The sequence below is a fragment of the Canis aureus genome, chromosome 27 (assembly GCF_053574225.1).
Source record: "Canis aureus isolate CA01 chromosome 27, VMU_Caureus_v.1.0, whole genome shotgun sequence".
Taxonomy (NCBI): Eukaryota; Metazoa; Chordata; class Mammalia; order Carnivora; family Canidae; genus Canis; species Canis aureus.
The window spans coordinates 19,250,637-19,277,268 of NC_135637.1; the positions used below are offsets into that span (position 1 = coordinate 19,250,637).

General features: G+C 45.2%; 2 protein-coding genes across 14 annotated transcripts in view; one reads left to right on the top strand and one right to left on the bottom strand.

Moving 5' to 3' along the window:
- The first annotated feature begins 9,159 nt into the window (after positions 1 to 9,159).
- On the top strand, positions 9,160 to 19,406 carry PRKAB1 (protein kinase AMP-activated non-catalytic subunit beta 1). The gene is made up of 7 exons (XM_077875874.1): positions 9,160 to 9,683; positions 12,385 to 12,548; positions 13,758 to 13,851; positions 14,136 to 14,250; positions 16,358 to 16,491; positions 17,711 to 17,779; positions 18,031 to 19,406. Exons 1-7 carry the CDS (start codon positions 9,525 to 9,527, stop codon positions 18,106 to 18,108), a joined length of 813 nt encoding a protein of 270 aa, XP_077732000.1. The 5' UTR covers positions 9,160 to 9,524; the 3' UTR covers positions 18,109 to 19,406.
- A 4,661-nt stretch (positions 19,407 to 24,067) lies between these two features.
- CIT (citron rho-interacting serine/threonine kinase) overlaps positions 24,068 to 26,632 on the bottom strand; it is a 165,861-nt gene continuing 163,296 nt past the window's right edge. For all 13 annotated transcript variants that reach the window (XM_077875863.1, XM_077875868.1, XM_077875869.1 and 10 more), the window contains one exon: positions 24,068 to 26,495. In XM_077875863.1, coding sequence (XP_077731989.1) covers positions 26,472 to 26,495 — 24 coding nt within the window. In that variant the 3' untranslated portion in view covers positions 24,068 to 26,471. The remainder of the gene's footprint in view (positions 26,496 to 26,632) is intronic.

Here is a 26,632-nt window from a genome sequence, read left to right on the forward strand (position 1 = left end):
GCACACCCATGTTCACAGCAGCAATATTCCTAAGAGCCAGAAGGTGGAAGCAACCCAAGTTAACAGACAAATGGATACACAATGTAGTATATATACACACATCAGAGGATATTATTCAGCCTTAATCAAAATGGAAATTCTGAGATAACTTACAACCTAGATGAACCTTGAAAACATTATGCTAAGTGCAATAAGCCAATCACAAAAGGACAAATGCTGTGATTCACTTGTAGGAACTAGTCAAATTCATTGAGATAGAAAACAGAATGGTAGTTGTGGGAGGGTGAGGGGAAAGAGGGAGAATGAGATTATGGTTTCATTGGTGTAAAATTTCAGCTTTGCAAGAGAAAAGAGGTCCAGAGATAAATGGTGGCAATAGTTTTGCAACAATGTGAATTCACTTAATGCCACTGAACTGTACACCTAAAAATGATTAAGGGGGCACCTGAGTGACTCAGTGCACTAAGCATCCAACTCTTGATTTTTGCTCAGGTCATGATCTCACAATCATGAGACTGAGCCGAGTCAGGCTCTGCACTCAGAGTCTGCTTATCCCTCTCCCACTGCTCCTACCCCTACTCTTGCTCACACTATTTCTCTCTCAATCTCTCAAATAAATAAATTTTAAAAATTTTTAACAAAAAAATAAAAATAAAAGAATGACTAAGATGGTAAATTTTATTTTATTTATATGTATTCATCATTTTTTTTCTTTTTTTAAACTAATTTATTTTTTTAGTAATCTCTACACCCAATGTGAGACTCCAACTCACGACCTTAATTTAACTAAGATCAAGAGTCACATGGTCAGGATCCCTGGGTGGCTCAGCGGTTGACCAGCTGATTTTGGCCCAGGGCATGATCCTGGGGTACTGGGATCAGGTCCCACATCGGGCTCCCCACATGGAGCCTGCTTCTCCCTCTGCCTATGTCTCTGCCTCTCTCTCTCTCTCTCTCTCTCTCTCTGTGTGTGTCTCATGAATAAATAAGTAAAATCTTAAAAAAAAAAAAAAAAGAGTCACATGCTCTACCGACTGAACCATCCAGGCACCCCATGTTTTTTCTTTTTTATATTCTACGATGCTTTGACATCTTGGGCCCTCAGTGACTAGGAAGAGTCTCCACCTCTAAAGATTAACTAATTTCTACTGGTAGCAAATGACTTGCCTGGAATATGCAAACCAATGAGTCTGGAGCCCATACTCTGAACCACATCCTCTATCTGTTTTTTACAATCCAGAAGGCAAAATTCTTCTACCCTAAACACCTGAGTGCCCAGTACCAGACCATCAGGGACCATCCCTATCTATAGTCTAAGGCCCACTGAAACCACGATAATGACTTTTTCCATATGCTTTCCCCTCACCTTCTCTACCTGAGGCCAACGTGAGTGGTGTGGCATATCCCCTCTTCTTGGGAACTGAGAGTAATATTTCAATGGCCATCATCTCCTGATCTGTTGGCCTAACCATATATGAATACAGAAGATCTGTATGTGCTGACATGGAAAGAGACACTGATGGGGGAAGGGGGAGTCCCCATTGTGTCAAAAATTTTTTTAGATTTTATTTATTTATTCATGAGAGACACAGAGAAAGGCAGAGACATAGGCAGAGGGAGAAACAGACTCCTCATAGGGAGCCTGATGCGGGACTTGATCCTAGGACCCCAGGATCATGACCTGAGCAAAAGGCAGAAGCTCAAACCCTGAGCCACCCAGGTGTCCCCCACTGTGTCAATTTTTTAAAGAGTGATATAAGCAAATACTTCTTCTAGAAAAAGTTACACAATTATAACAAAATATGTACCCCCAAAAAGTATACCAGAAACTCTCAATAGGTTATTTTGGGGAGAAGGAAGTAGAACTATAGAAGAAGGTGTGAGGGGAACTTTTGTTTTTTTATTCAATATTTCCTATACTACTTGACATTTTTATCATGTTCGTCATACTTTAAAATACAGACATTTAGGGATCCCTGGGTGGCGCAGTGGTTTAGCGCCTGCCTTTGGCCCAGGGCGCGATCCTGGAGACCCGGGATCGAATCCCACGTCAGGCTCCCGGTGCATGGAGCCTGCTTCTCCCTCTGCCTGTGTCTCTGCCTCTCTCTCTCTCTCTCTGTGACTATCATAAATAAATAAAAAATAAATAAATAAAAAAAAATACAGACATTTAATTCTTTGGAAGATATTTCTCAGTGTTCTTTACTTCCACCTAGTGGATGCTTGGGATATTGTCTGCCATAATCACTGTCCTGAGGTTAAACTTACTCAACTATTTAATATGATACCACCTTCTTGACTTAGTATCTTACATCAAACAATTAAAAACCTCCAACTTTCAGATAATAATGAGTTTTGTGACAATAACAAACACAGATCCATATTTATATAAGTCAATAGATGCTAAAAATAAAAAAGAAAACCAAAAAAATACCTTGTTTGATTTTCACTGAATGATCATTCTGGCTTTATGATTATAATCTTGATTAACCAGTTCCATTGGCCTGAACCAAATGATACCTGTACCAAATTATCTGTCCACAATGATAAATTTCTATATCAGTATGATTGCCTGAGTTTGAATACTGGTCCCATGACTTCCTAGCTATGTGACCTTGAGCGAGTCACTTCACCTCTCTGAGCTTCAATTTCTTCTGTAAAATACAAGTGATAATAGTAGATCCCTCGAAGGACTCTTGGGGTCATTATGAGTTGATACATCAAGCACAATGCCAGCCACATGATAAGACTTGATAAACAATTTTCACTCGTACCACCTACAGGTTTCAAATTTCAACCCAATTGAAGCCTTCCCTGACTAGGTCACATTCCTCTCACTAGGTCACATTTCTCCTTCCTAGAAATTATCACAGATGCCTGTTGGATGATTATTTGATTAATGTTCATCTTTTCTAAGAGGATCATAAGCACAGGGCCTAGGTCTGATTTCACTCGTCATCCTATCCCCATCCTCTACCACAGTGCCTGGCAGATAGTTGTGCCATCCATAATTATTGATAAAGAAATGAATTAATGAAGTTAGAAAACTGAAGGCCTCTAAAATAGTAAATGTTAACTAGAACAGGTATAATGGACTGGTTAGATTCTGATGGGCAGGACAGGAGGCCTGGACTAGAGGGTTCATCCTGCAAGACAGTATACATAAAAATAAATCGGAAATAGGATAAGCTATATACCTCTAACATTTGTCCTAGGACCAGCCCTGTTTTTTCAGTTGAGGTGAAATTTATATAATATCTAATTAACCATTTTAAAGTGTACAATTCAGTGGTATTCAGTACAGTCAGTATCCTATAACCACCATCTATATTGTCCTAAAACACTTTCATCACTCCCAAGGGACACCCTGTAACCATTAAGCAGACATTTCCCTCCTCCCTCCAGCCTTAGGCAACCACCAGCCTGCTTTCTGTTTCTATGGATTTACCATTCCAGATATTTCATACGAATGAAATATGTGGCCTTTTGTGGCTGCCTTCTTTCACTTAGCGCATTTTCTTTTCTTTTCTTTTCTTTTTAAGATTTTATCTATCTAAGAGAGAGAGAGAAAAAGAGAGAGCATGCAGGTGCAAGGGGGAGGGGCAAAGGGAAAGGGAGAAGCAGGCTCCCTACTAAGCAGGGAACCCAAGCTCTGGCCCGAGAACGCAAGGGAAAGGTTTAACTCCCTAAGCCACCCAGGCGCCCGTACTTAGCATAATATTTTCAAAGTTCATCCACCTTGTAGCTAACCCCTGAGTTAACAGCAAAAGCCACAAGGCATTTATCTACAACCGCCCACCTTAATCTCCAGCTACTGAATCCAAGGCCACTGGCACAGAGGCTGCACCTGCTGCTCTCTGAGTCCCCAGGAAGGCCCTCCAAGGCCCTCAGCAGCCCCGGGGTCAGGACCCCTGAACAGGCAGGACTGCAGGTCACCCTTGCACTGATGATGGAGCTGGGGATGATCGGAGGGAGCCCCTTGGGCCGCAGGAAGGAGTCTGGGCTGAAGCAGAGGGACATGCCCAGAGCCCAGGGATGGGGCTGGGCAGGGAGCCTCACACCCTGGCCGCCCATTCTCCTCCTGGCGCTGGGGCTCTAGCTGCACCAGGCGAGGTCCCCTCCCTGATGTGGTCCCAACCCCGCGGCCTCACCAAGGCCAAGCACTCATGTGTCGCCACACCTGTCCAAGGCCACCAGCTGGTGTTGCACCTCCAAGCAGAGGGAGACAGCTGTACTGTGCCTCCAGGTGACTGTCGCCACCCCTAGACCCACCGGGTAGCTGCTGTCAGCAAACCAAGGCCAACAGGCTGCAGCCAGATGCCACCAAAGCCCCAATTGAGTCCAAGCGTTTATTTAGGAGCTGATCCCAAGACGTAACAAAGGAAAGAGAAGGAAGCCAACAAATTTAGTGCACCTTTATGATCAAGTCGCTGCATTGGGCAACAGGGTTCCACTGGGGACCTCTGTAGGGACACGAGATGGAATATATCTTAGAGCTGTCCCACCCAGTGGGCAAGGGAGCTGAGGTATCTATCCACTAACTTCTGTGTGTCACTGGTGAGCATGGCTCACAAGATTTCCAATCTGTGGCCTGTCTGGCCTCCCCCTTGCACATGCCAAGAATGCTCTAGAAGGACCTCAGGCAGAGTCACACATTCTTACAGTAGGAAACTTTGGGCTTATACAAAGGATGCATGCAGTTTGCAGATGAAGGGCAGTGATCATCACAATGCATGTTAGAGGAATTATCAAACTCTGATCCTCAAATCCCTGGGAATTCACACTTAATTTTTTTCTTTCAGGAGCTCACATTTTAACGAGAAAAATACAGACTTCTTTTTTTTTCCACCTTAGTTGAATCTTTGCCCAAAAATTGCATTAGTTTGCTTCAATCATCATCTCAGGAAAGGGAAGAGGTATACATCCTTTTCTCCTTCATTCCTTCAAAACTTCTTGAAAAAGAGCGGACTCAGGCTGAACTTTACTAAGACAGATGTATTACCTTGAACTGGGCACTATTCCCTGCTAGGTCTCAGTTTAGCCTATATGTGAAGCTATTTCTTTAAAAAAATTTTTTTTTCTTGAAAAGAAAACAAAGATACAAATACAAAATTAATATGTGGCTTAGTGAATTATTATAAGATGAATGCTTTAATAACCATCACCCAGGACAAGAAATAGAATTTTGTCAGACACCTTGCAAGTCATAAAATGAGGCTATTTGCCAATTAAGGTTTCTTCCCTGGGAGTCTATGCTTTCAAAATTTCAACTCTGTATTTTTATGATCGGCTTATTTTTTTAAGATTCAGCCCTACCCCCAAATTCTATGATATTATAAAATGTATATAAATCATTATGTCAATCAGATAACATGACTCCCATACATAAACTCTCCCATGAATTCCCACTGACTTGGGAGTAAAATTCAGAAAGTTCACTGTGACCACCAAGGCCCAAAAGGATCAAGCCTTTCCTCCCATTTCCCAGTATACTCCAGCCACCATACAAATCACCTCTATATTTCTTCAGCATGTAAAACTCATACCCACTCAGGGCCTTTCCATTTTCCCTCTGCCTGAAATGCTTCTCCTGAATTCTTCTCCCATCTCTTTCTTGTCATTATGGTCTCAACTGAACTGTTACCCCCTAAAGAGGGTCCTCCATGAACACCTCATCTAAAGTAGTACCCCAGTCACTCTCTCACATAATTTCATTTGTTTTTTTCATAATAGTAATCATTCCAGAATTATCCAGCTTATTTATGTTTGTGTATTTGTTTGTGTATCTATCTGCCACACAGGGCCCTTCAGCTTTGCAAAAAGATTAACATTGTCCTCTTATTCCTTTATCCCCAGCACCCAAAACAAAGCCTGGTATAAATTGGCTCTCCACAAATATTTGTGGACCAAATACCATGGAATGAACTCATTTTACTTCTGTGTCAGTGACTACCTCTCTGTCACAATGACATTTGCATCTCAGAGGGGAGAGAACACAGGAATGTCTACCAAGAAAAGATGGACAAGTCTGGCCAACATTGTCAGTGTTATTTACGTTGGCTAGGAGAATTTCAGAAGGCCTGGTAGAAATCCAGGTAGGCCAACTAAAAAGTAAGCTTACAACTCTATCCCAACAGCTTTAAGGCACTGCAGTCTGTCTTCTTTGGCCAGGGTTACTATAAAAAAGTATCACAGACTGAATGGTTTAAACAACAGAAGTCTACTTTTCCATAATTCTGGACACTGGAAAGTCCAAGATCAAAGTTCAGGCAGGTTTTGCGCTCTAGTGAGAGCTCTCTTCTTGGTTTTCAGATGGCTACTTTGTCCTCACATGCCCTTTCTTCTGAATGTGCATGGAGAGAGAGAATGGGGAAGTGGGGAGATCTGGGGCCCACGCTGTCACAGGGCAATCTTATCCAAGCCAGAGCAGGAGTCTTAAAACTTTCTTCATGCATAAAAACATCTGCATAGCTCAGATAAAGTGTCCATAGTTCATGTGTTCTTTATTACCTCTCAAGTTGTTTGGAGAAGAACCCAAAGCTCAATATCCTCGCATCCATGGCTTCCTCACTGCCTAATGTGAGCAACAAAAAACAGCTCAAAGGATGTATTCTGGACTATCCACCAGCCTGTCTTAAGTCCCCCCTGGGCACCACTAGAACCGCTTGCCTACCTGAATTATTGCTTTCTGTGAGTCTGTTTCTACCTTTACTCTGTAGATTCTTTTGGGGTTGATATCACATCTTATTTATTTTTGTCTTTAAAAACATTTTTTTAATTGCAAAAGTAGTACATCCTCACAGTAGAAAAAATTTCAAACAATAAACAAAAAAGAGAAAGTCCCCTTTCGATCTGCTTCTGTTTCCAATCTCACTCCTCTCCCCAGACGGGACAACTATTAACAGTTTGTTGTATATATTTTCAGAACTTTCCATTCACAAAAATAATAATGCCAATAAAAGTGCTAACCTCTGTTCAATGTTTACTGAATCAGGTGCTATGCTAAGCACTTTCCATGCATGTTCTCAGTTAACTCTCAAAACAAGCCTATAAGGTCGATGTTATTTTATTTCCTATTTCACAAAAGAGGAAAGGTAGGTGACAGTTACAAACAAGGTAAAGCCAGAACTTAAATCCAGGTAAGCTGACTTTAGGGCTCATGCTCTTAAGCTCTATTGTTCTGCCACTTGCTTTGGGATTTGGAATGCCATAGACATTTCTCCCCAGTTACTCACAGAATTCTATTTCCTCCTTTTTCAAAGTTGTTCAGTATTCTATAAAATGAATGTATTTAGTTCATTTTGTTATTCTATTGACACACTTTTTTAAATGTTGCAGTCTTTCATTGCCTTATTTTATCAAATCTAAGAGCCCATTGATTTTAAGAAGCACCCAGTTTCAAAAGAGCCCATTGGTTTAAGAAGTACCCAGTTTCAAAGCGATTAAAAAGTGAAATAAAATATGCATCTTGAAAAAAAGTGCATCTTAGAATCAATGTAAAGTGGCATCAGACACCTTGCTGCAAATGAACATGCATCCATATAACTTGCATGTGTATATTTCTGAAGTTCCCTGGAAGTAAAATTGTGCACTAAGATGAAGGTGCATTTTAAAAATTTTGATAGCCACTACCGGGATCCCTGGGTGGCGCAGCGGTTTGGCGCCTGCCTTTGGCCCAGGGCGCGATCCTGGAGACCTGGGATCGAATCCCACGTCGGGCTCCCGGTGCATGGAGCCTGCTTCTCCCTCTGCCTGTGTCTCTGCGCCTCTCTCTCTCTCTGTGTGACTATCATAAATAAATAAAAATTAAAAAAATAAAAATAAAAATTTTGATAGCCACTACCAAATCCCCTCCAGGAGACCATTTCTCAGTCATATCTCTCCCATTTTCTTAGCACAGTGCCTGGCACTTTGGAGGTATCAAATAGATGGTTGCTGGCCCAGCAAGTACAAAGTATTTTTGAGATACTCACATGCAAAACAAAAAGCAAAAACAAGAACAAAAAACCCCCTCCACCCCCGAAAAAAAGCCATGACAGTGGCTGACAGCAAGATTAGAATATTTTAGGACCACAATGTGTGCTAAAGCACTGGCCACAATAAGTGACAAACGCTAGTAAGTTAATTTTATGCAGAATTATGTGACCAAAGTGGTTATAAAATATCTTCCAATATTATCTACCAAAAGGCTGTGCACTCAATTTTTTAAAAATATACTACTAAGGGCACCTGGGTAGCTCAGTGGTTGAGCATCTATCTGCCTTTGGCTCAGGTGGCGATCCCAGTTCCTGGGATCCAGCCCCCATGGGGCTCCCCACAAGGAGCCTACTTTTCCCTCTGCCTCTCTCTGTGCATCTCTCATGGATAAATAAATAAACAAACAAATAAATATTTTTTAAATTAAAAAATAAAAATACACTAATAACTCCAGAGTTTTATGACCCTTCAGTTTCGAGAAATTTCCAAAACTCTTATGGTCTGTCATTTTCTCAAACACCTGCAAGGCTACTTGCCTCAGAATCACCTGGAGTGCTTATTAAAATGCAGAACCCACTCCAGAGCTTTGGAATCATAATTTCTGGGGCTTCGAGCCGGGGAATCTGCATTTTATGCAGGCAGCGAGTCTAAGGCACTCACAGCCCTGGGAGCTAGCGCATTAACGGGCTTTAATACGATGAGTCTCTTAATTAGATTAGCACCTTAACAACATTTTTGGCTGCTGAGTACAGAGTCAGCTGGAAGTGGGCAAAGATGGCTAAAATAGTTAATAGTAGGGTGCCTGAGTGGCTCAGTCCCTTAAGCCTCTGCTTTTGGCTCAGGTCATGATCCCGGAGTCATGGGATCGAGCCCCGCCTCCGGCTCCCTGCTCCTCAGGAGTCTGCATCTCCCTCTCCCTCTCCCTCTCCCTCTGTGAGCTCTGTCTCTCAAATAAATAAATAAATCTTTAAAAAAAATAAAAAATATATATAAAAATAAAATAGTGAATGGCATCACTCACTTCTTCGCAGAGACACCCCGCGCTGGCACGCCCCCTGCCGGCCTTCAGCAGGCTGGTCCTGGGTCTGGCCCTAGCGGCCGACTGCGCCTGCGCGCTCCGAGGCGGGCGGAGGCCTCCTCAGAGCGCGGCGACCGAGCCAAGCCGGACCGGAAGCGGAACTGAGGTCGAGTTAGCCCCGTGCGCTTCGCCGGCCGCCACCGCCCCCACTCCGGATCCCCGGGGACTCGCGGACGCGCCGGAAGCGGAAGTTGCTAAGAGGTGGGGGGAGTTGTCGGGGAAGTGCCGAGGTATTTTCGGGAGATTTGGGTTCAGCGAGGTAGGGAAGCGTCGCCGTCCTTCTCACCCGCCTCGAGCCGGCTGCCGGCCCGGAACCCTCGCCTGAGGGGTGTGGCCCTTGGGGCTCCGACTCCTTCCGCGGGGGGCGGGGAGGAGCGACCTGCTTGTGACCCGCTGGTTGCCGGAGTCCCCGGCCCCTTCCCTGGAGTGAGGCCCGGTCCGGCTTCCCGGTGTCCCCGGAGACCCCGCCATGGGCAACACGAGCAGCGAGCGGGCCGCGCTGGAGCGGCAGGGCGGCCACAAGACGCCGCGAAGGGACAGCTCGGGGGGCGCCAAGGACGGGGACAGGCCCAAGATCCTGATGGACAGCCCCGAGGACGCCGACCTCTTCCACTCCGAGGAAATCAAGGTGGGGGCGGCGGGGATCCGGCCCTCGTTGACTAATACTGAGGGGGAGGAGCCCTCTGCTAGAGTCCCCGCCGCGTCCCCTCTTAATTAAAACCCATCGCAGGTGGGACGGAGGTGATGCTTCACTCCGTGCGCTTAAAAGCCAGATGGCCCTGTAAGAGCCCTCTTAGCAGTCCAGGAACCTGTGTCTAATTACCGATGAGACAGTCACCCCGAGGGAGGAGGCACTAACTTCGTTTAACATCATTAAGGAGAAAGCAGCGCTGGGACAGGCGTTTCAGATCCTTAATTAATTAAGATCGTTGAGCTAGCAGCAGGTGAGCCCCAGTCTCTGCTTTCCTCTTAGGTATAATTAGTTTCACAGCTTTGAGAAATCTTTCCTCACCTTTATTAGAAAAAAAAAAAAAAAAAAGCCTGGCACTTTTTTTCTAGTAGCTGGTTTTGCAGTTTATTGTCGATTTCGGAGACAACCCAGAGCCCGTGTATAAGCTGAAAGTCGAGTTGCACAGCCCCCTGCGGGTGCCGGAGGTGTTTTGTTTTTCCCGGAACTTTTGGTTCAGGGAGCTACTTGAGAGCGGTCCCTATAAAAGGAATTCCACTTTGGGAGGTCAGTGGGTGAGGGCAGTGTAAGCCTGGAAAGGGGGCAGCCAGCTGCTGCTCACCTTCTCTCTCCTGGTGTGTAAGTAGGACTTCATATTTTAAACAGACCAAAGCAAATATTTTTGCAGGCCAGATTTGGACATCCTACCGTAATCTGCTTTAATTCATCAAAACTTTGAAGATGAGTCTTGACTCCTGCTTCAGCCACATCTCTCTTAACCACCTGATGGGGTCTTGTGTTTCCAGCTGCAGGGCCCAGGCCTGGTCACCAAAGCCAAGGACACCTAGTGGTTTTGGCAGCTGATAAGCATGTGGTATATCCTAAGAAGGGAAGAACTGATCCCGTAAGGACAATGCCACAGAGTAGTTTTAGGAAGAATCAAGGTGTCTCCCCAGCCCAGTATATTCTCTGTTAGTACATTAATCATCAATCATGCATATTAGTCATCATTGCCCATTTGGCTAATTGCCTGGCAACTCATTCCACCTTTACTCATATTTTTTTTTTCTCAGATGTTGGGCTTGGTGATCACATTACTATCTTAAATCCTCACTTGGATTTTTGGCTTTGAGTCTCACTCTAGGGAGTCTGCTTTTACTGGGCCGTCTGTCCTGTGATTTGCACCTGCTTTGTGATTTTCATTGCATTCCTGAGGAGCTCCGTACGAAGTGAACTTTGGAATCTTGTTTCTCCAGTGATTGACATCCTTTCCCCTAGAAATAATTGTGGCCTAAGGACAGCTATTGAAGACACCTTAAGAACCAAACTACTTTCTTCGAGAAGTAGCTGTTGTTGCTCTTCCAAAATTCCTACGAGAAACGTTTAGCATACAGAGGATCTCTGGATAATTTCTTGATTTTAGATAGTGTCCATTATCACTTTTTCCAAAGTTACTAAAATGATGCAGCAGACTCACTGGATTGAATGCCTGAAACTCCCCAAAAAAGTTGTGGATTATTTTAGCTACACTACTTCACCATTTTGGCTGTGGTTAGTTATCACCTTCTCAGTGGCAGGGGACTCCAGTCCTTATTCTTTAATCTGTAGATCTTGTTCGTTCAATCTTTAAAGAATGCAAGTGTCATTTAAGATAAGCTCCAGTCAGTATTTGAAGTGAAGGTCTTAAAAGCTCGCTCAGCAACACCTTTAAGTGTCTCTCCCAGCCTGGAATTCCTGCTCTTTTAATGTCTTTGGCTTCTGACTAGGAAATATGTAAAAGATCCATAAGCACATATATTTCACCCAGAGTTGGGTGTGTTTATTTCTCTCTTATTTCGCAATACCTCAGTTACATAGCACTTTCTGCTCTAGAAGTTTCTGTTTGCCATACAGAGGGTCAGAGACTATGGTCTTACCTTTTTTTCCCAGTGCCTTGGACGTCACTTTAAATATTTTTTCCCGGGATCCCTGGGTGGCGCAGCGGTTTGGCGCCTGCCTTTGGCCCAGGGCGCGATCCTGGAGACCCGGGATCGAATCCCACGTCGGGCTCCCGGTGCATGGAGCCTGCTTCTCCCTCTGCCTGTGTCTCTGCGCCTCTCTCTCTCTCTCTGTGACTATCATAAATAAATAAAAATTTAAAAAAAAATAAAAATAAAAAAAAATAAATATTTTTTCCCTTAGAATCTAGATTTATGAGTTTTCCAGTTGACAGCTCTGGAATTGTCCCTGATAAATTTTCATGTACTTCAAATCTTGTTAATTAAGGGAAGAAAAATGAATGACATTTACCAATCTGGTCTTGAATTCATTGCACCCTCCTCCAAGTGAGTTCTGCAATTTCTCCTAATGTTTTGGTGTAGATCTCTTTAGTAACAGTATTGACAGCTCATAATTATTAAGTACTTTGTGTCAGACACTACGCAGAGCGTTTTATATGGACCCTCTCATTCAGTCTTTCCCAACTGTAAGAAACGATTGCTTTTGTTAGGTCCGTTTTGCAAGTGGGGAGAGCAAGGCACAGCTATCAAGTTAATGAGCTTAAATATGAACCTAAGTAGTAATTGCTGCCTCTTTAGAATGAATTGTCCACATTAGAGTACCTATCTATTGTAGGGAGCTCACTAGTGGCTTCCTGTCCCTCAGCAAACTGTTCTGTTTCTAGGCTCCAGAGAAGGAGGAATTCCTGGCCTGGCAGCACGATCTGGAAGTGAATGATAAAGCCCCGGCCCAGGCTCGGCCAACAGTATTTCGATGGACGGGAGGCGGAAAGGAAGTTTACTTATCTGGGTCCTTCAACAACTGGAGTAAACTTCCCCTCACAAGAAGGTAATTGCCTGGGCAGTATTCACGTATTTGTCTTAATTCAGGGATACTCTGGTTTCTAAATGGGGAATAGAAAAGGATAGTTTTATAAAATAGATGCTGAATGGAAAATAATTTTGCTTAGTAATTCACAAGGTTCACACCCCACACCCAGTTAGTCTCTAGGTTTAGAGCACGCTTAGAAGAAAACATCTCTCAGTTATGAGTATTTCACAGACGTCTTTGACTTCAGATATGCAGCTGTGTGTTTGCTTAGGCAAGACTTCTGCTATAGAAAGAGAGAAATCTGTTCCTAGTGCAGTGGAGAGAGAGCATTGAGCTGTGAATCTTCAAGACTGGGATTTGAGTCCACTATTGGCTGAGCTAACCTCTCAGTGACACCTGAGTCCCAGGGTTCCTATCTGTAGGAAGGAAATACCGAACAGATAATCTCTGAGGTTCCTTCTAACGTTGATTCTCTGTGTATTACTTTTGTTTGGAAGGGATCTGTTATATAGGTATCATTAATAAAATAGTTGATCAGGAATCCTAGCATGGAACTTGTGTCTCAAGTTGTCACTATAAAAGGGTCTTCACTCATGAGTACTCTTGATGAAACAGTGGGAGAAATTGTGCCCTGCTAGGTCAGGCCTGATACCGTCACAGCCCACATGCTTTGCCAGGGGTGAGGTCAGTATAGGAGGGAGACACTCAGCAGTTACAAGTCATTGTAAGTCAGCAAAACAAAGCTTTCCTGGAACCTTATTCTAGTAGTGAAGCAAGTTTCTTTAGAGACCTATTTGTGGATCCTGTGAAATCGATCCAATCTCCTGCCCAAGGCAGACTGACAAAGAATAAAACTTTGCAGCATGCAGTTTATCTTGACTTGCTGTCCTCCTCTGGCATCCACGTTGCTAGGTGGTATTTTGCCTGCAAGTTGAAAAGGACACATGCCTGTTTGTTGACCTTTTGATGATAGGAATGGGGATTATTCCTGCATTTGAGCAAAGTGAATCCTCAAGGAACCCTCTTGCACTGCTGCTTCCTTACAGCTTTTCTAGAAAGAGATCATTCTACTGAATTGTCTTTAGTGGTTAAAAGTGTTTATTCTTCTGCAGCTGAACTCTTGGCTTTACATAGAAAGTTTTGGTTTTGTTCGATGGCTGATTTTGTAAGTAAGCTTAAGAGGGCAGCTCACCCAGCTAAAATCCTCTGCTTCCTTTTCCCTTGCAGCCACAATAACTTTGTAGCCATCCTGGACCTGCCTGAAGGAGAGCATCAGTACAAGTTCTTTGTGGATGGTCAGTGGACACATGACCCTTCTGAGGTACTCTACCTCCTGCCTTTGGTCCTCTGACTGCCTACACAATCCAAACAAATCATTTTCCCTTATCGAGTGTGCCAGGTCCCTTTGTCCTGCTGGTAAAAAGTCCCTGTGTGTGGCTCAGCTAGTTAGCAGTGCTGATGGTCAGACTTACGGGCAGACTTGATGGAGAGGAGCAGATTGGCTAGCCAGGAGGTGAGACCTTCCAGCCAGGAATTCAAAATCCTCAAAAGAATAACTCCAGAGACCTTCCATGTTATGATTTCTGCCTGTCTGTCTCTTCCCAGCCAATAGTAACCAGCCAGCTTGGCACAGTTAACAACATCATTCAAGTGAAGAAAACTGACTTTGAAGTATTTGATGCTTTAATGGTGGATTCCCAAAAGTGCTCCGATGTGTCTGGTATGAACAGTTATTTTATACCACGTGTGTGCAGGTGGGGGCTATGCAGTCTAGAAATACTCTTATTTCTCTTGCCTCTCACTCTTGAGCTCAAGCTGCCCAGTCGGGTGGATGTTTGTAGCTCCCTGATGAGCCACAAAAGTAATTCCTAACTCTGTCAGGTCAGGTTGTTGAAATCTAGCTCCAAGGGAGCTGTAAGTCATTTTTTTTCCCCCGCGCTCATCTCCGGTATTTGGTAGGTCTGCTTAGCCACCGAGAGCAGACAGTGGAAACAGAACCAGAGCTTGATCTCGTGCCAGGGGCAGGGCCCAAGAGGCCCTGGAACATTGTACTGGGTTGGTGATGAGCCAGTTCAAGGGAAGCCTGCCAGCTCCCGGCCCACGACCCTCTGGGGGTGCCTCCCTAAAGAGTTTCAGCCTGACAGATGGTAAATGGACCCCTCAGTTTCCTCATGTGGTATGTTAGCACCTTCTTAGACTTCCTTTGGGGGAGAAGGAGGCTCACCACAGGAAATAGGCTAACTGTGCAGCCTGCTTGGTACCAGCCTGGTAAAACTTTCCCATCGTCCAGGAGTCAGCCAGTCATCAAGCTCTGAGTAAATTGCTTTCCATCCAGATCCACAGGAGGAAACAATACATACGATTCAGGGGCAATGATGTGTTGTAATCTAAAATGTCAATGCTGACTTTACTGCCTCTTGTAGGGATTTAAATAACTTCTGGACCCCTGTGGGAGGCAGCAAAAAAGATTGCCCAGGACTGTACCTGCTAATCTAACAAGATGGGTTCAGTTGTTTACAGAATAATTCTTTGTTGTCACCTGGGTGGGCCTGGAGTTTCTGCCACCAGGATCTCTTATTCTTACCAGTTCAGGAACCACAGTGGTAAATTGACCATGGTGGATTTGCTGTGGCTGAAAAGCCAGCTTGTTGAGCAGGAATGGGAAATCCAAAAATGGTGTTCTCTCTGGATAGCTAATGTTTTAGAGAAGTCATTTGTTTCTTTCTCAGATAGGTGGGAATTGGGGTTGGAGGAAATGCCCAAATATCCCCTACTTACTGGTACATGTGATTTTAGGCCACATACCGTAGCTTTTAGTCAAGTTTCTGCAGCTTAGACCACCTGGGGAAAGAAAATTGGCCCCTCACTGCCGGTAAGCCAACATCCGGCTCTGCATAGACTTCATATTTAGGTACTCACTTTCTCAAAATATATATTTACTCCTAATGGCTCAGTTTTCTGCACTTAATGCTTTTCTCAGTTTCCTGCTGTCATATGGTTGGGTCGTGTGAAGGGAGCCTGCACCCTAGAAAATGACGTCAAGGGAATTGGCAGAACCCAAGCGTATCAGATTTATTCTGGAGAGTCCCAAGGATCAGGTGACCAGAACCCCTCCCAGGTGTCCATTGAAAAACAGCTCAGTCCCTTCCAGCTGGCCATACATCGCTAAGTGAGTTGCCTCTAGCCTTGTGGAACACTGCCTTCTAGAAGCTTCTTAATATATCTGTATAATCAAGACACTCAAGCAAGAGTTTGAAAAGAACCTAAGATGGTAGAGTCAAAGAGCCTATAGAGATCAGGTTTTCAAATTTTTTATTTTTGGTTTTAGTTTTGAAATGTCCTGTTGCCTCAAATAACCTGTTCTTTGTCACTCTGTATAAACAGTCTGCTTTATATTCTGTTTTATTCTGGCCAGTGGTGCTCAGACTTTGGACTTGGCTGCTTAAGCCTCACTTGAAGCCCTGAGCTTCTTTGTGGTATTTGCCAGCCCAGCCCAAGGCGAGGAGCATTATTCTGCAGGGGCCTGTCTGGTTAGGTTACTATGAGCAGCCTCCTTGTTAGCCTGACCCAGAATCACCAGCTTCGCCACCACTGCTGTCTGCCGCCAGGGCATCCGAGCTCACTGCTGGATTTTTTGCCAGTCACCCAAATCCCAGAGGGTTTTCTCATTGCCTCTCCTCTTCACCCTTGGGGCCTGTATAGTCTCCAAGGGAGTATAACTCTACATTGAGGGGATAAGGAAAACTAGATGATGCCACAAATTCAACAAGACTGCTCCTAAAACACCTAATTTTCAAAGTAAATATCCTGTCACCATCTCCCAACAGAGCTGTCCAGCTCCCCACCAGGACCCTATCATCAGGAGCCCTATGTCTCAAAACCAGAAGAACGGTTTAAAGCACCACCCATTCTCCCTCCACATCTGCTCCAGGTCATCCTGAACAAGGACACGGGGATTTCTGTGAGTACAGGCATCTGCCAGGACCATTCTCTGTGGCCCTGTGCTGCTGCTCCCCTTTCTGACCACACCTGAGAAAGCAGTTGGTAAAAAGGTTTCCTTGTTGCCCCTCAGTGTTAACTGCTGGGGTCCCCCTCCACTGTGGGGATGGGCACAGCCAGCAAGATGTTCCCCAAGTGTGGCTCTTGCTTTCCCATCACACAGAGCTTTTCTGAACTTGTCTTCCTTACGTTTCACTCCTGCCTCAGCACCTTCCTTGTAAATCGTAATGAAACACATAACAACCCCTTCTTGGTAAGCTACCAAATGGAACTCCTCCTCGGGCCCCCACATTTTAGCATTGAATCTTAATCACTTGCTTTCAAAAACGTCAGTGCTCCTGGTTCCAAATGTGAGGTATCTGGGTAACACACATTTTCTCAAGGAGATTGATAGTCCTCATAAAAAGAAGTGTATATCCTCCTAGATCCTGAGGAGCACCGCATTATTACCTTGTTAATTTCCCATTTCATTTAAGTAGATAAGCACAGCATGGCTCTAATTCTTGGGAATCTGGATGTTCTCGTGTTTTATCAAGCCACCTCCTAAAATTCACGTTTATGAGGTAATAAAGCACCCATGCTGCTCTGGGCTCCACATACAAGTGTGTACAGGTGTGCTAAGATAAAGAGCTGAATGCATACATGTGCAGGTGTTTCCCCCGCCCCCACGGCAGTCATGGCTTGTTCCCCAGGGATTCACTGTTCTCCACGCACCAGGTGCCATGTGCCCCTACCCCCCACCCCGATTATCCACTTCATCCCTTATGCTCCCCGAGTCTTAACAGACATGAGCTTGCAGTCCACTGCTCGGGAATGTTTAATATAGATTTATCTTGCTGCTTTCTCTAAAAGTGCATTCATTGGACAACTCTTTCTTCCTGTTTCCCTTTCGATCAGGACAGAGCCATGGCCCCCTCTATAGAGGCTAAGCCTGCCCAAGACGCATATTGGGAAATGCATCCAGCAAGCCCACAGGGAGCTCCCCTTAGTTGGAGCATGAGGCACGATCCCCCATCACCTCACCTCTCACCTTAGACGAGCCACTCACTGCCCAGCTTAAGCAGAAAGGGGCATGAGAGCCTGCCTCCTTTCTGTTGGTACCCAGTGCTCTGAGATAAAGGGAGAACCTTCTTCATTGCCAAATCCTAAATGTTCACCATCTGCTTTTGTGCTTCTCACAGTGTGATCCAGCTTTGCTCCCTGAGCCCAACCATGTCATGTTGAACCACCTCTACGCACTCTCTATCAAGGTAATGACACGTTTGTTGCTGTTAGAGCTGTGTTTCTCAAAGTGTGCTCTGAGGCCACCCCCAGCAACAGAATTACCTGGAGTACTTCATTAAAGGGCAGCTTCGGGGACCTGATCCAGACCCACAGGTTCCGGTTCTGAAGACAGAACAGGACTCTGTTTTTATTCAGCCCCCTTGATGATTCACACACAGACTAAAGTTTGAGCCCTTGACTTAGTCCTGCCTTTGATCATTTCCACCCTCTTCCTCAGGATGGAGTGATGGTGCTCAGCGCGACCCACCGGTACAAGAAAAAGTATGTCACCACGTTGTTATACAAGCCCATATGAAGAGCTGGGAGCCAGCGGTGGGCCCCAGAGAACAGTGCCACCGGGCCCCACACGTGCATGTGCTCGACTAGAGGGAACAGACTGTATATTTCTCATTTCACACCCTTAATAAGACATTTCACCCCTGCCATAGTCCTGCTCATAGGTTTGTTCCAGGCCTGGCAGCTCCCAAAGCGCCTCCGTCTGTAACAGTCCTCTTAGCACCCAGTGACAGTGAGCCCCGGCGCTCACCAGAGCTGAGAACAGAGCGAGGGAAAGTGGAAAGTCTGCAGCCCCCACACTACAGTGCATGAGGACAGGTGCAGCTCTGAAGATACATCCTCTGAATTGGTTGTGGAGATTCTTCTTAAGCCAAAAATGAACACCAGCCACTTTGCTGGTAAAATCCAGGAAGCAGGGAGTGAGGCTACACAACTCTTAATCATACATGCATTTTTAAGGCCATCAGCTTGTCCCTCCCTGTTGAGGCCTGGCTTTGGAGCTAAGAGTAAGTGCCGGTCCTCTGAAATCAAAGCAATAGATTGTTTCCGGTACTTTGCTCCAGGGAGGTATGATTTCTATAGAAATTAGAACCTGTCTGATTTCCAGGTGAAGATTTACAGTTGTTTCTTATGCTTACGTGCACTGTGTACTTTTGTTTTCAACCAGAGGTGGCTGACTCTATGGCCTTCGGGCAATTTTAAAATCACCCCACCTAGAATATAGATCATGTGAACTGTATTCAGCAATAATCTGTTTTTAGAACAGACTTTGAAAACCGCTGCCGGATTTCTCTATTTAGCCAGATGATCCTGAGGACTGACCACTGTTCGCTGGAGGGTTGTCCAGCTTTTTATTCTAATCGAAATGAGGTGGCAGTGTTACCATGAAAACTTTGGAGAAGCACCCTATGCTAGCCTGTGCTGCCTTGCTCAGGACCTCTGTCTCTACCTAGCAGTGAAGGCTGTCGCAGTTGCTGTTGCTTACTCTGGAAGGAACTTAGAACTTAACAGCAGCCTTCTAAATTTGTGTTGGGAAGACATCCTTTGGACCAAAGCAAACCTCTTTATGCTGGGCATGGTTTCTGGGAAGATGCTGCAGATGTGCCCATTAGCACAGGTTCCTGTCCCCAGGTCAGCAGAAGCTATTGTCAGGCCCTGTGTTCCTGCCCAGAGATGGAGGAACACGCTCCCTGGTTTCCAGTATTTATTTGGTAAACCTGAGTCTGGGATACCCTTTTTTTGTTACTGTTTTCCAAACACTGAATTATTGTCACCTTGATGTACAGGTTTCAATAAAGCTTTGTAAAGATAACAGAACATGTGCTTGGAGGAAGTTTTGATTTTACTCCGTCATTTGGAGAAGAGACTGGAACTCTTCCAAGGTTTACTCAGTTTGGTGCTTTTCAGTCTTTATCACATATTGGCACTCGCTGAAATGGTACCATCCTTGTAGTACTCTAGGGTGAGTGACAGGGCAGCTCCAGCTGCCCCCATGGCTGAGGAACATCCCCTTGACCTACCCATTCTGCGCACAGAATTTGGAAGGCTGTTAAGGAGCCTGTAAAACTGAGCTTTGAACCACTGAGTCATGAGGGAAGCCGAGGAGAGGCTCCCAGTTTGGGCAGGTTGGTGGCATCCCCAGGTCAGAGGTTCTGCTGCCTCTTGCTCATCTGGGAGCACCATGGGATCCTGAGATCTTGATACCTGCTTGGAAGACACCAGAGTTGTTCCCATCAGCTGAAAGGAGCTCTGTTTGTTTTACCAAAAAGATGAAAGATTACATATGTTCTTTTAATTAAAGCCTTTCCTTCCCGGGCATCAGGAAACATACATTTATGAGAGAAAGGGAACCTCTGGGTCATTTGGTCCACTTGAGGTAGCAAGTAGCCTAGAAAGCTTTCCTACCTCAGTAATTAGCTGTCTCACTCTGGGAACCCTAGATTTTAAGGACTAGAGAGATTCTTTGGTAGATGGAAATAGGCAAAAATCCTCTTTCCAAAACTGGGGAAAGTATTTTTTAAATGCAATTAAAAACACCTACCTAAGCTCGAAAGTATAAAAGGGGTCTCTTCAAGCACCAGAAATGTAGAGACCATGGCCATGTTAGTCATCTGTGAGCACAGCCCCTAGATCTGCAGTGGGGACTGAGGGTGCCTGGTGTGGGACCCCTGCAGGAGTTGGACCAGAACAGCTCTGCCCTGGATGTGAGGGGGATTAGAAAATATGGCTGCTAGCCTGCGTCAGCTCAGAGGAAGCAAGAGGCTCCAGGCTGTGGGGGAAACAGCATGAACTTGGAAATCAATGTAAAAACTAATTGGAAGCCAGTAAACCCTGTAAGAGCCCTCTGTAGCCCGGTAGCCGGAGGACTCTTGAGGGAGACAGCCACCACCTGGGATCATGGTATCTGCATTCTCTTCAGCTGTTTGTGCGTCTAGAAGACTTTCCTTTAAAAGGCAACACAAAGCAACTCTCCTATGGTTCAGAAGATTGCTCACAAACCCAAATGAAAAAAGCCTCAATACCCAAGAAGCTAAAGGTAATGGAAATGATTTCACGGATGTGGAAAAGGAGACCCAAATCACAGGGGCAAAGCCAAATGTAGAACTGAAGTGTCCTATGACCCAGGCAATGCTTTCTCTATTAGCATTCCCATTATGGGTAAGGACTGGTCACATGGTTAAAGCTTAACCCAAATTGCTTTTGAATAAAGATGTATTTTTCCCTCTGGAAATGTACACACAAATAAATTTATAGAACCAAAGGAAAGGCCTTCCTTTACATTACTAACATGTAAAATGGTATTGGGTCAATAGAACCATATGTCAAAATACTGAAACCAGAGATCAAAGGACCCAGGCAAAGCTCTTTCCTACCTCAGGCTTCACTTAACGGTATAAATGTGAGAGAAGTCAATGGTGCTCTGAAGTCAGGTCAAAGCCTAACTTCATGTTGGAGTCGGCTGTTCCCCCCACCATTCCCTCCCAGAGTGTGGATGCTGGAATGAGATTAGGGATATTGATCCAGTTCAGGTGATGATTAGCTGTGTGACCTTGGGCAGGTCTACATGGCCTCTCTTAATTTGACTTCCTCCCCTGAAAAATGAGAGGGGTTAGACTAGGACTGGATGATCCTCAGACTCTTTTCATGTTGGGAGCCACAAAGCCTTTCCAACATGGATGGGATACGGCCACAAACAGGAAGTCAAGAGGCCAGAAAAGAAAGACATGGCCCTTCACTCAAGTAGGAAACTTCCAAACTCCAGAAACCAAGATTGAAAACCCAGAACATTACAGTGATCTCATCTATGGCTGAGGTCAGAGACAACCACTTCAGGGAAGAGTAAAATGTCATTTGGTTCTCAACTCCCATTATTTCTAGATGAGCACAATTTTATTGCTGAACATTCGTTTGGTTCTCTGAATACCTGATTCTTCACCAGTGTTTACAGTTTGAATGAATGAACAAGGATTAGTTGTGAGCCACTCACCTCGCCACCCAGCTTCCGAAGAATCCCTCCTTAGCACCTCTCTCAATCAGCATATTAGTGGAGGAACAAGCCAGAGCCTTCTGACCCAAACACCAATGATAATTGTCTTGAGAAAATAAGTTATGAGCGTGCACACACATTTCTTCTAAAGCCCAGGTCATCCCTACTGTTGTAATGACATCTGCAGGGCCTTCCTGAGAGCCGTCCCTGCTGTGAGCGAGACCCTTGGAGAAGATGCTGAAAGCTGCAGGAGCCAGAGCCCCCGTGTGTGGGGCCCACCCTGTCTCTGGGTCAGCTCCACTCCTAGGCTTTTTTGTCCTCGGTACAGTGAAAGGCTTTTGCCTGGGTGAAGATGTCAGCCCTCACTGCTACCTTCTCTGCCAGCCCTGGAGTGAATTCACCCATCTCCTCTGGAAAATTGTGTGGACCCAGGGTCAACTTTCATTTTCCTTTGTGGAGTGCCCTGAAAGACAGCCTGAGTTGCATGTAGTAGTAAAGTGTTTTCGAAGTTCTTTCCTTTACCTTCAGTAAGACCTTCGGGGCAAACAATTCCATTAATCATTGACAGACTCAACGGAAAGCCAAGTGAACGACACTGTACTAGATTTCCACTAGCCTCACCCTCCGCAGCTTTGGAAAATAAAGCAATATTTGGTTAGGCAAGTGATAAAACATTTGTTTCATATAAACATTGTGTGCCTAGAACCAGTCTCCATGCTGTAGACATCATAAGCAATATTTAAACCGCCAGAGAGAAATCTGACTAGAACAGGCCAAGGTTGGCACTACTGACTCTTGGACCTGATAGAAGTTCTGTGGGGGCATGGGGGCTGCCCTGTACATTGTAGGACCTACTAGATGCCAGTTGTGACAGTCAAAAATGTCTGCAGACGTCAGACGTCCTTGGGAGGGGAGCAAAGTCCCATGATATAGAACCACTGGAACAGGCCTATCCAACTGCTGTATTATGAGTGGAAGCTTAGCTGCTCCCACTCCTGCAGGCCTAGTCTTAAAGCTTTAGACTTAAATCTGCATGGATGTTTTCTAAAGCAGATCAGATTCAAGAGGCCCAGTTCTGAAGAAAAACTTGAGCTCCATTAAGCAGGTTATCTCTTTTTGGCCTAGGTCTCCAAATCCTAGTTTCATGATTATGGACTTTGCTGTGCAATCAGCATCTTTAGTCTCATGAAAATTAAGTTGAAAGCACAGAAAATGTGATGTCTGATTCTGTTTAAGAAAAAGGAAGGGTGGGGCTCCTGGCTGGCTTAGTTGGTTGTGTCTGCCTTTAGCTCAAGTCATTCTGGGGTCCTGGGTTCAGGGCCCCACATGGGGTTCCCTGCTCAGGGGGGAGTCTGCTGCTCCTACTCCGTCTGCCCCTCCCCCTCACTTGTGCTTTCTCTTTCCAAACAAAATCTTAAAAAAAAAAAAAAAAAAGTGGTGGCACCATGGAAGGTTGGGCCTCATTTTATGGTGTGGCTAAGTAATCTGTCGGTTGTTTCTTTGAGGTCATTCCTTAGGGTCCAGAGCAGCTTTCTGGCACATTCCTTTTGGAACAGTTTACTTACGCTTTTTGAAGTATTCCTTGGCTGCCAAGAATTCTCATTAACTGAGATGGTTGTTGGTATTTAATGGACTTTTCCAGTATTATAAGGAAAGAAAGGTTCCAATGTTTTACTTGTTCATCTTCTGGATTATTCCCCTTCTTATAATTATGACCTTTGGCAGATTTTTCTCTCCAATAGTAAAGTAGAACAGAATTGCAACTATGGTTCCTATAACAAGCCATGTCAGCTACAACCCTGAAAATAAGATTGTGACTGTGGTCAGATTACTTCATTGGAAATGAAGCATGAAAGAAACTGGAACTATGAAAGAAACCACCATTTGCCAAAACTGATACTTGTCTGGATCAAGCAGAGTTTATACTAAAAAAAAAATCACAAAAAAAATTTACCTCGCAGACTCTAAAAATCCATCTAGTTAAAAATAGAAGTATTTACATTTTAAATTACCTTGATCCGAACTCTTCCAAGGAAATCTACGTCATTAAATCCCCATGGCCTTCTAGTGGATGAGAGAAATTTTAAGGTGACTGGTTTTCCTGGTTAGCTGCATTATAAGAGGACAAGGTAATCCATTCTCAAGTAAGTCTTTCAAAATGGCCTGTTTGCCTTAGGAGCCCCCCCAGTTCCCCAGTTCCGCAGTCCTATACAGCAACGTAACAGCCAGCTCACGGTTCACTGGAAATAACGACCAAACTTCAACAGTGTCTCCACTCTTGGAGAGAATGCTGCCAAACTTCTTGACGCCAGGAGAGCAGCATGCTCTGAGCCGTGTCATTCCCCGACCCCAGAGAAAAAGCCCTCCCTTGACCCCCCACAAAAAAGGAAGCAAGGTCCCGTGTCATGATAACAAACCTTGCTGACACTGGCGCAACACTTAGGATTTTTTATGGTCTCTCAAGAAAAGAGGAGGTCGTTGCACGAAAGCAAACATTTTAGATCATTGCTTTATTTCACTATTGTTTAACAACAAAGTTCATTCCTCTCCAGGTGGATCTTGAATTGTTCCTTGTGTTCTTTTCCTCATCCTGAATAAAAAAGGTAATGAAGAAAAAGCCTGTACTTTTGGAGACCTAGAATCTTAACTTATGCTAATAAGCTTTTGACTGCAATTTCGTGGTCCGATATTTCCTGCTGGCGTCTTGGTGGTCCTACGGAGCTCCCCACCCTCAATGAAGATGGCTGTCCACAACTACCACCATTGAAACCAAAAGTAAGTGTTGAAAAATGCACCTTTTACAATAAAAAAGTAGAAACCAATTCAATTTCCTTTTTTTTTTTTTTTTTACGAATATAAAGTTTCTTGTAAATATGTACAGTCTTTTGAGCTAGTTCTATAGCAGGAAGCATTTCACAAATGAGACACACAATATACACTTTCAGGGCTCAAGAAGCCCATTTCTCATGGAGATCCTAAATGAAATGCCAAGACTGAAAGACCAATTTTCAGTGACCTTTCCAAATACTTGTGGACCAAGAGACAAAAACTTCAGCAAACATTCAGTCTGATCTGCCCTGGGGGAGGGAGGGGATGCAGTATGACCCCAAAGACTCCAAGCAACACATAAAACACAACAGCATGACACCTGCCAAGGGTGCAACAACATGGAGGGAGGGACATAGGCGTTTCAAACAAGAAAGCACTTAGGTTAAGAGACGAGCAGGAAGGAGCTGGGATTTGGGCCAGGTTGCAATCTGGAAAGTGATCTGAACTGGGGACGATGTGGGCTGAAATGTGGTCATGTTCACCTGCAGTGGTGGAAACAGGTCTACCTTCCAGCCTACCTAGGATGTGACTTGGTTGTTCGAGGCGTGCCTAAGAGTCATGGAGAATCTGAAGCAAGAGATGCCTTGTGGGAGATTAAAGGCAGAAATAAGGCCGCTAGTTAGCTTGCCAACTGCAAAGCCTCTAGGTTGGTTCTTTACCGGTTGCCAGGAATTTCGCATTCTGGTAGCGGGTAGAGAGAAACCGTGTGAGCCGCGCTGCACCTAAGGAGGACCTCCCGACCCCAGCAGAGGTGGAGGAGGGGCTGCGGCTCTCTCAAACTTCCTGGTCTTAGTCTAGCCCTAGGGAAAGGCTCACTTGGGAAGTCACAGTTTCATGGGGTAGAACCGTGCTGGATTTTGTGTGAACACAGAGTCATCCACAAGGGAGTTGGCAGGGAAGCGTGAAAGGGTGAGGTGGTGGTTTGCTGAAATCCTTCTCTGGTCGTAAGGCTTGAGCGTTTGGTTTGTTTGTTCAGTGCTACAGACTGCAGCTTGTTGTGGCCAGTGAGTTGGCAAGTGGTCAGAGGGTCTCAATTCAGCGGGAGCTATGGTATGGTACTAGTACATTGGCAGAGCAACCCAAGGGGGGCAGCCAGGTCGGGGGGCAGCACATGCAGTGAACCGCCATGCAGAACTCCCGGACGGGTCTCTTCCCATCCCAGGGTGGAGAACAACGCACTGTCGTGAACAGGGGGTGGGTGCCCCCGGTCCCCTCCCGGACCCAGAGACTCATTAATGCTGGGCTCCGAGCAAGTCTATTGCATGCTTTCCTGGCCAAAGCTACATGGAAAGCAGGGACAGCAGGCTGGGGAGATGATGCTGAGGGGCAGGGAGGGAGAGGTCCTCGAGGTCCCTTGGCCCCAAGTCACTGCCTCCGAGCTGAGGCCCGATGACCTCCGTACATTCTCAGCTGGTGGGAGGGGAAGTCGTCAAGGCCATAAAAGGCAATGAGAACAGTAAACATTTGGCTAAGATGTCACCCTGGGTAAAACAGGGCCATCTGTGAGGATGGACTGGAACAAGAATGAACCTACATGAGTGCAGGAGGTTAGCCAACTGGTGGGGACTCTTCTACAATACGTTTCCGTAGCAAAGACCTGATGGTGTGTTCTAGCTAAAAATGACTACAACAGGAAATACATTGCTATTCAAATCTATTAAGAATTCTGTTGTCTTAAAAAAAAAAAAAAAAAAAAAAGGAAAACCAACCAATCCTAGGATCTTAAAGTAGCTATTAAATAGGATTCTAACCACGCTGTAGTTAGTGCAGGTTGGTTTTCTTTGATGAACTGGTACAGGCTCGAGCTAGGTATAAAAGTTTATGAATGCTCTGAAAGAGTAACAAAGTGCACAGAGAATGACCGCAGGAAGGCGCCGGCGGCCCCTAAGAGCCTTGGCCCCTGCACCACCTGGATGCAGGGTGTCCACACTGAGGCGGGTCTGGGCCCAGCTGTGCCTTGGGGTGGCTGAGCAGATGGGTGCCGGGGGCCCCTTCAGCAGAGTTCCTTAGAGTGTTTGGTGTTTTCCTGCAGATTAAGATGAGGAGTTGGTTTTCCTGGCTGAGATTTACACTGAAGACTGGTCCCAGACCTAGGAACAAAACAAGGAAGGGTTTCAACTGAGGCGGCCAGGAGTCCCTGGGCTCACCCTGTACCAGCCCGGAAGGAAGCGTACCACACCTGGTCTCCGTGCAGCCAGGTGTGACACCAGAGAGCAGAGCCAAGCTG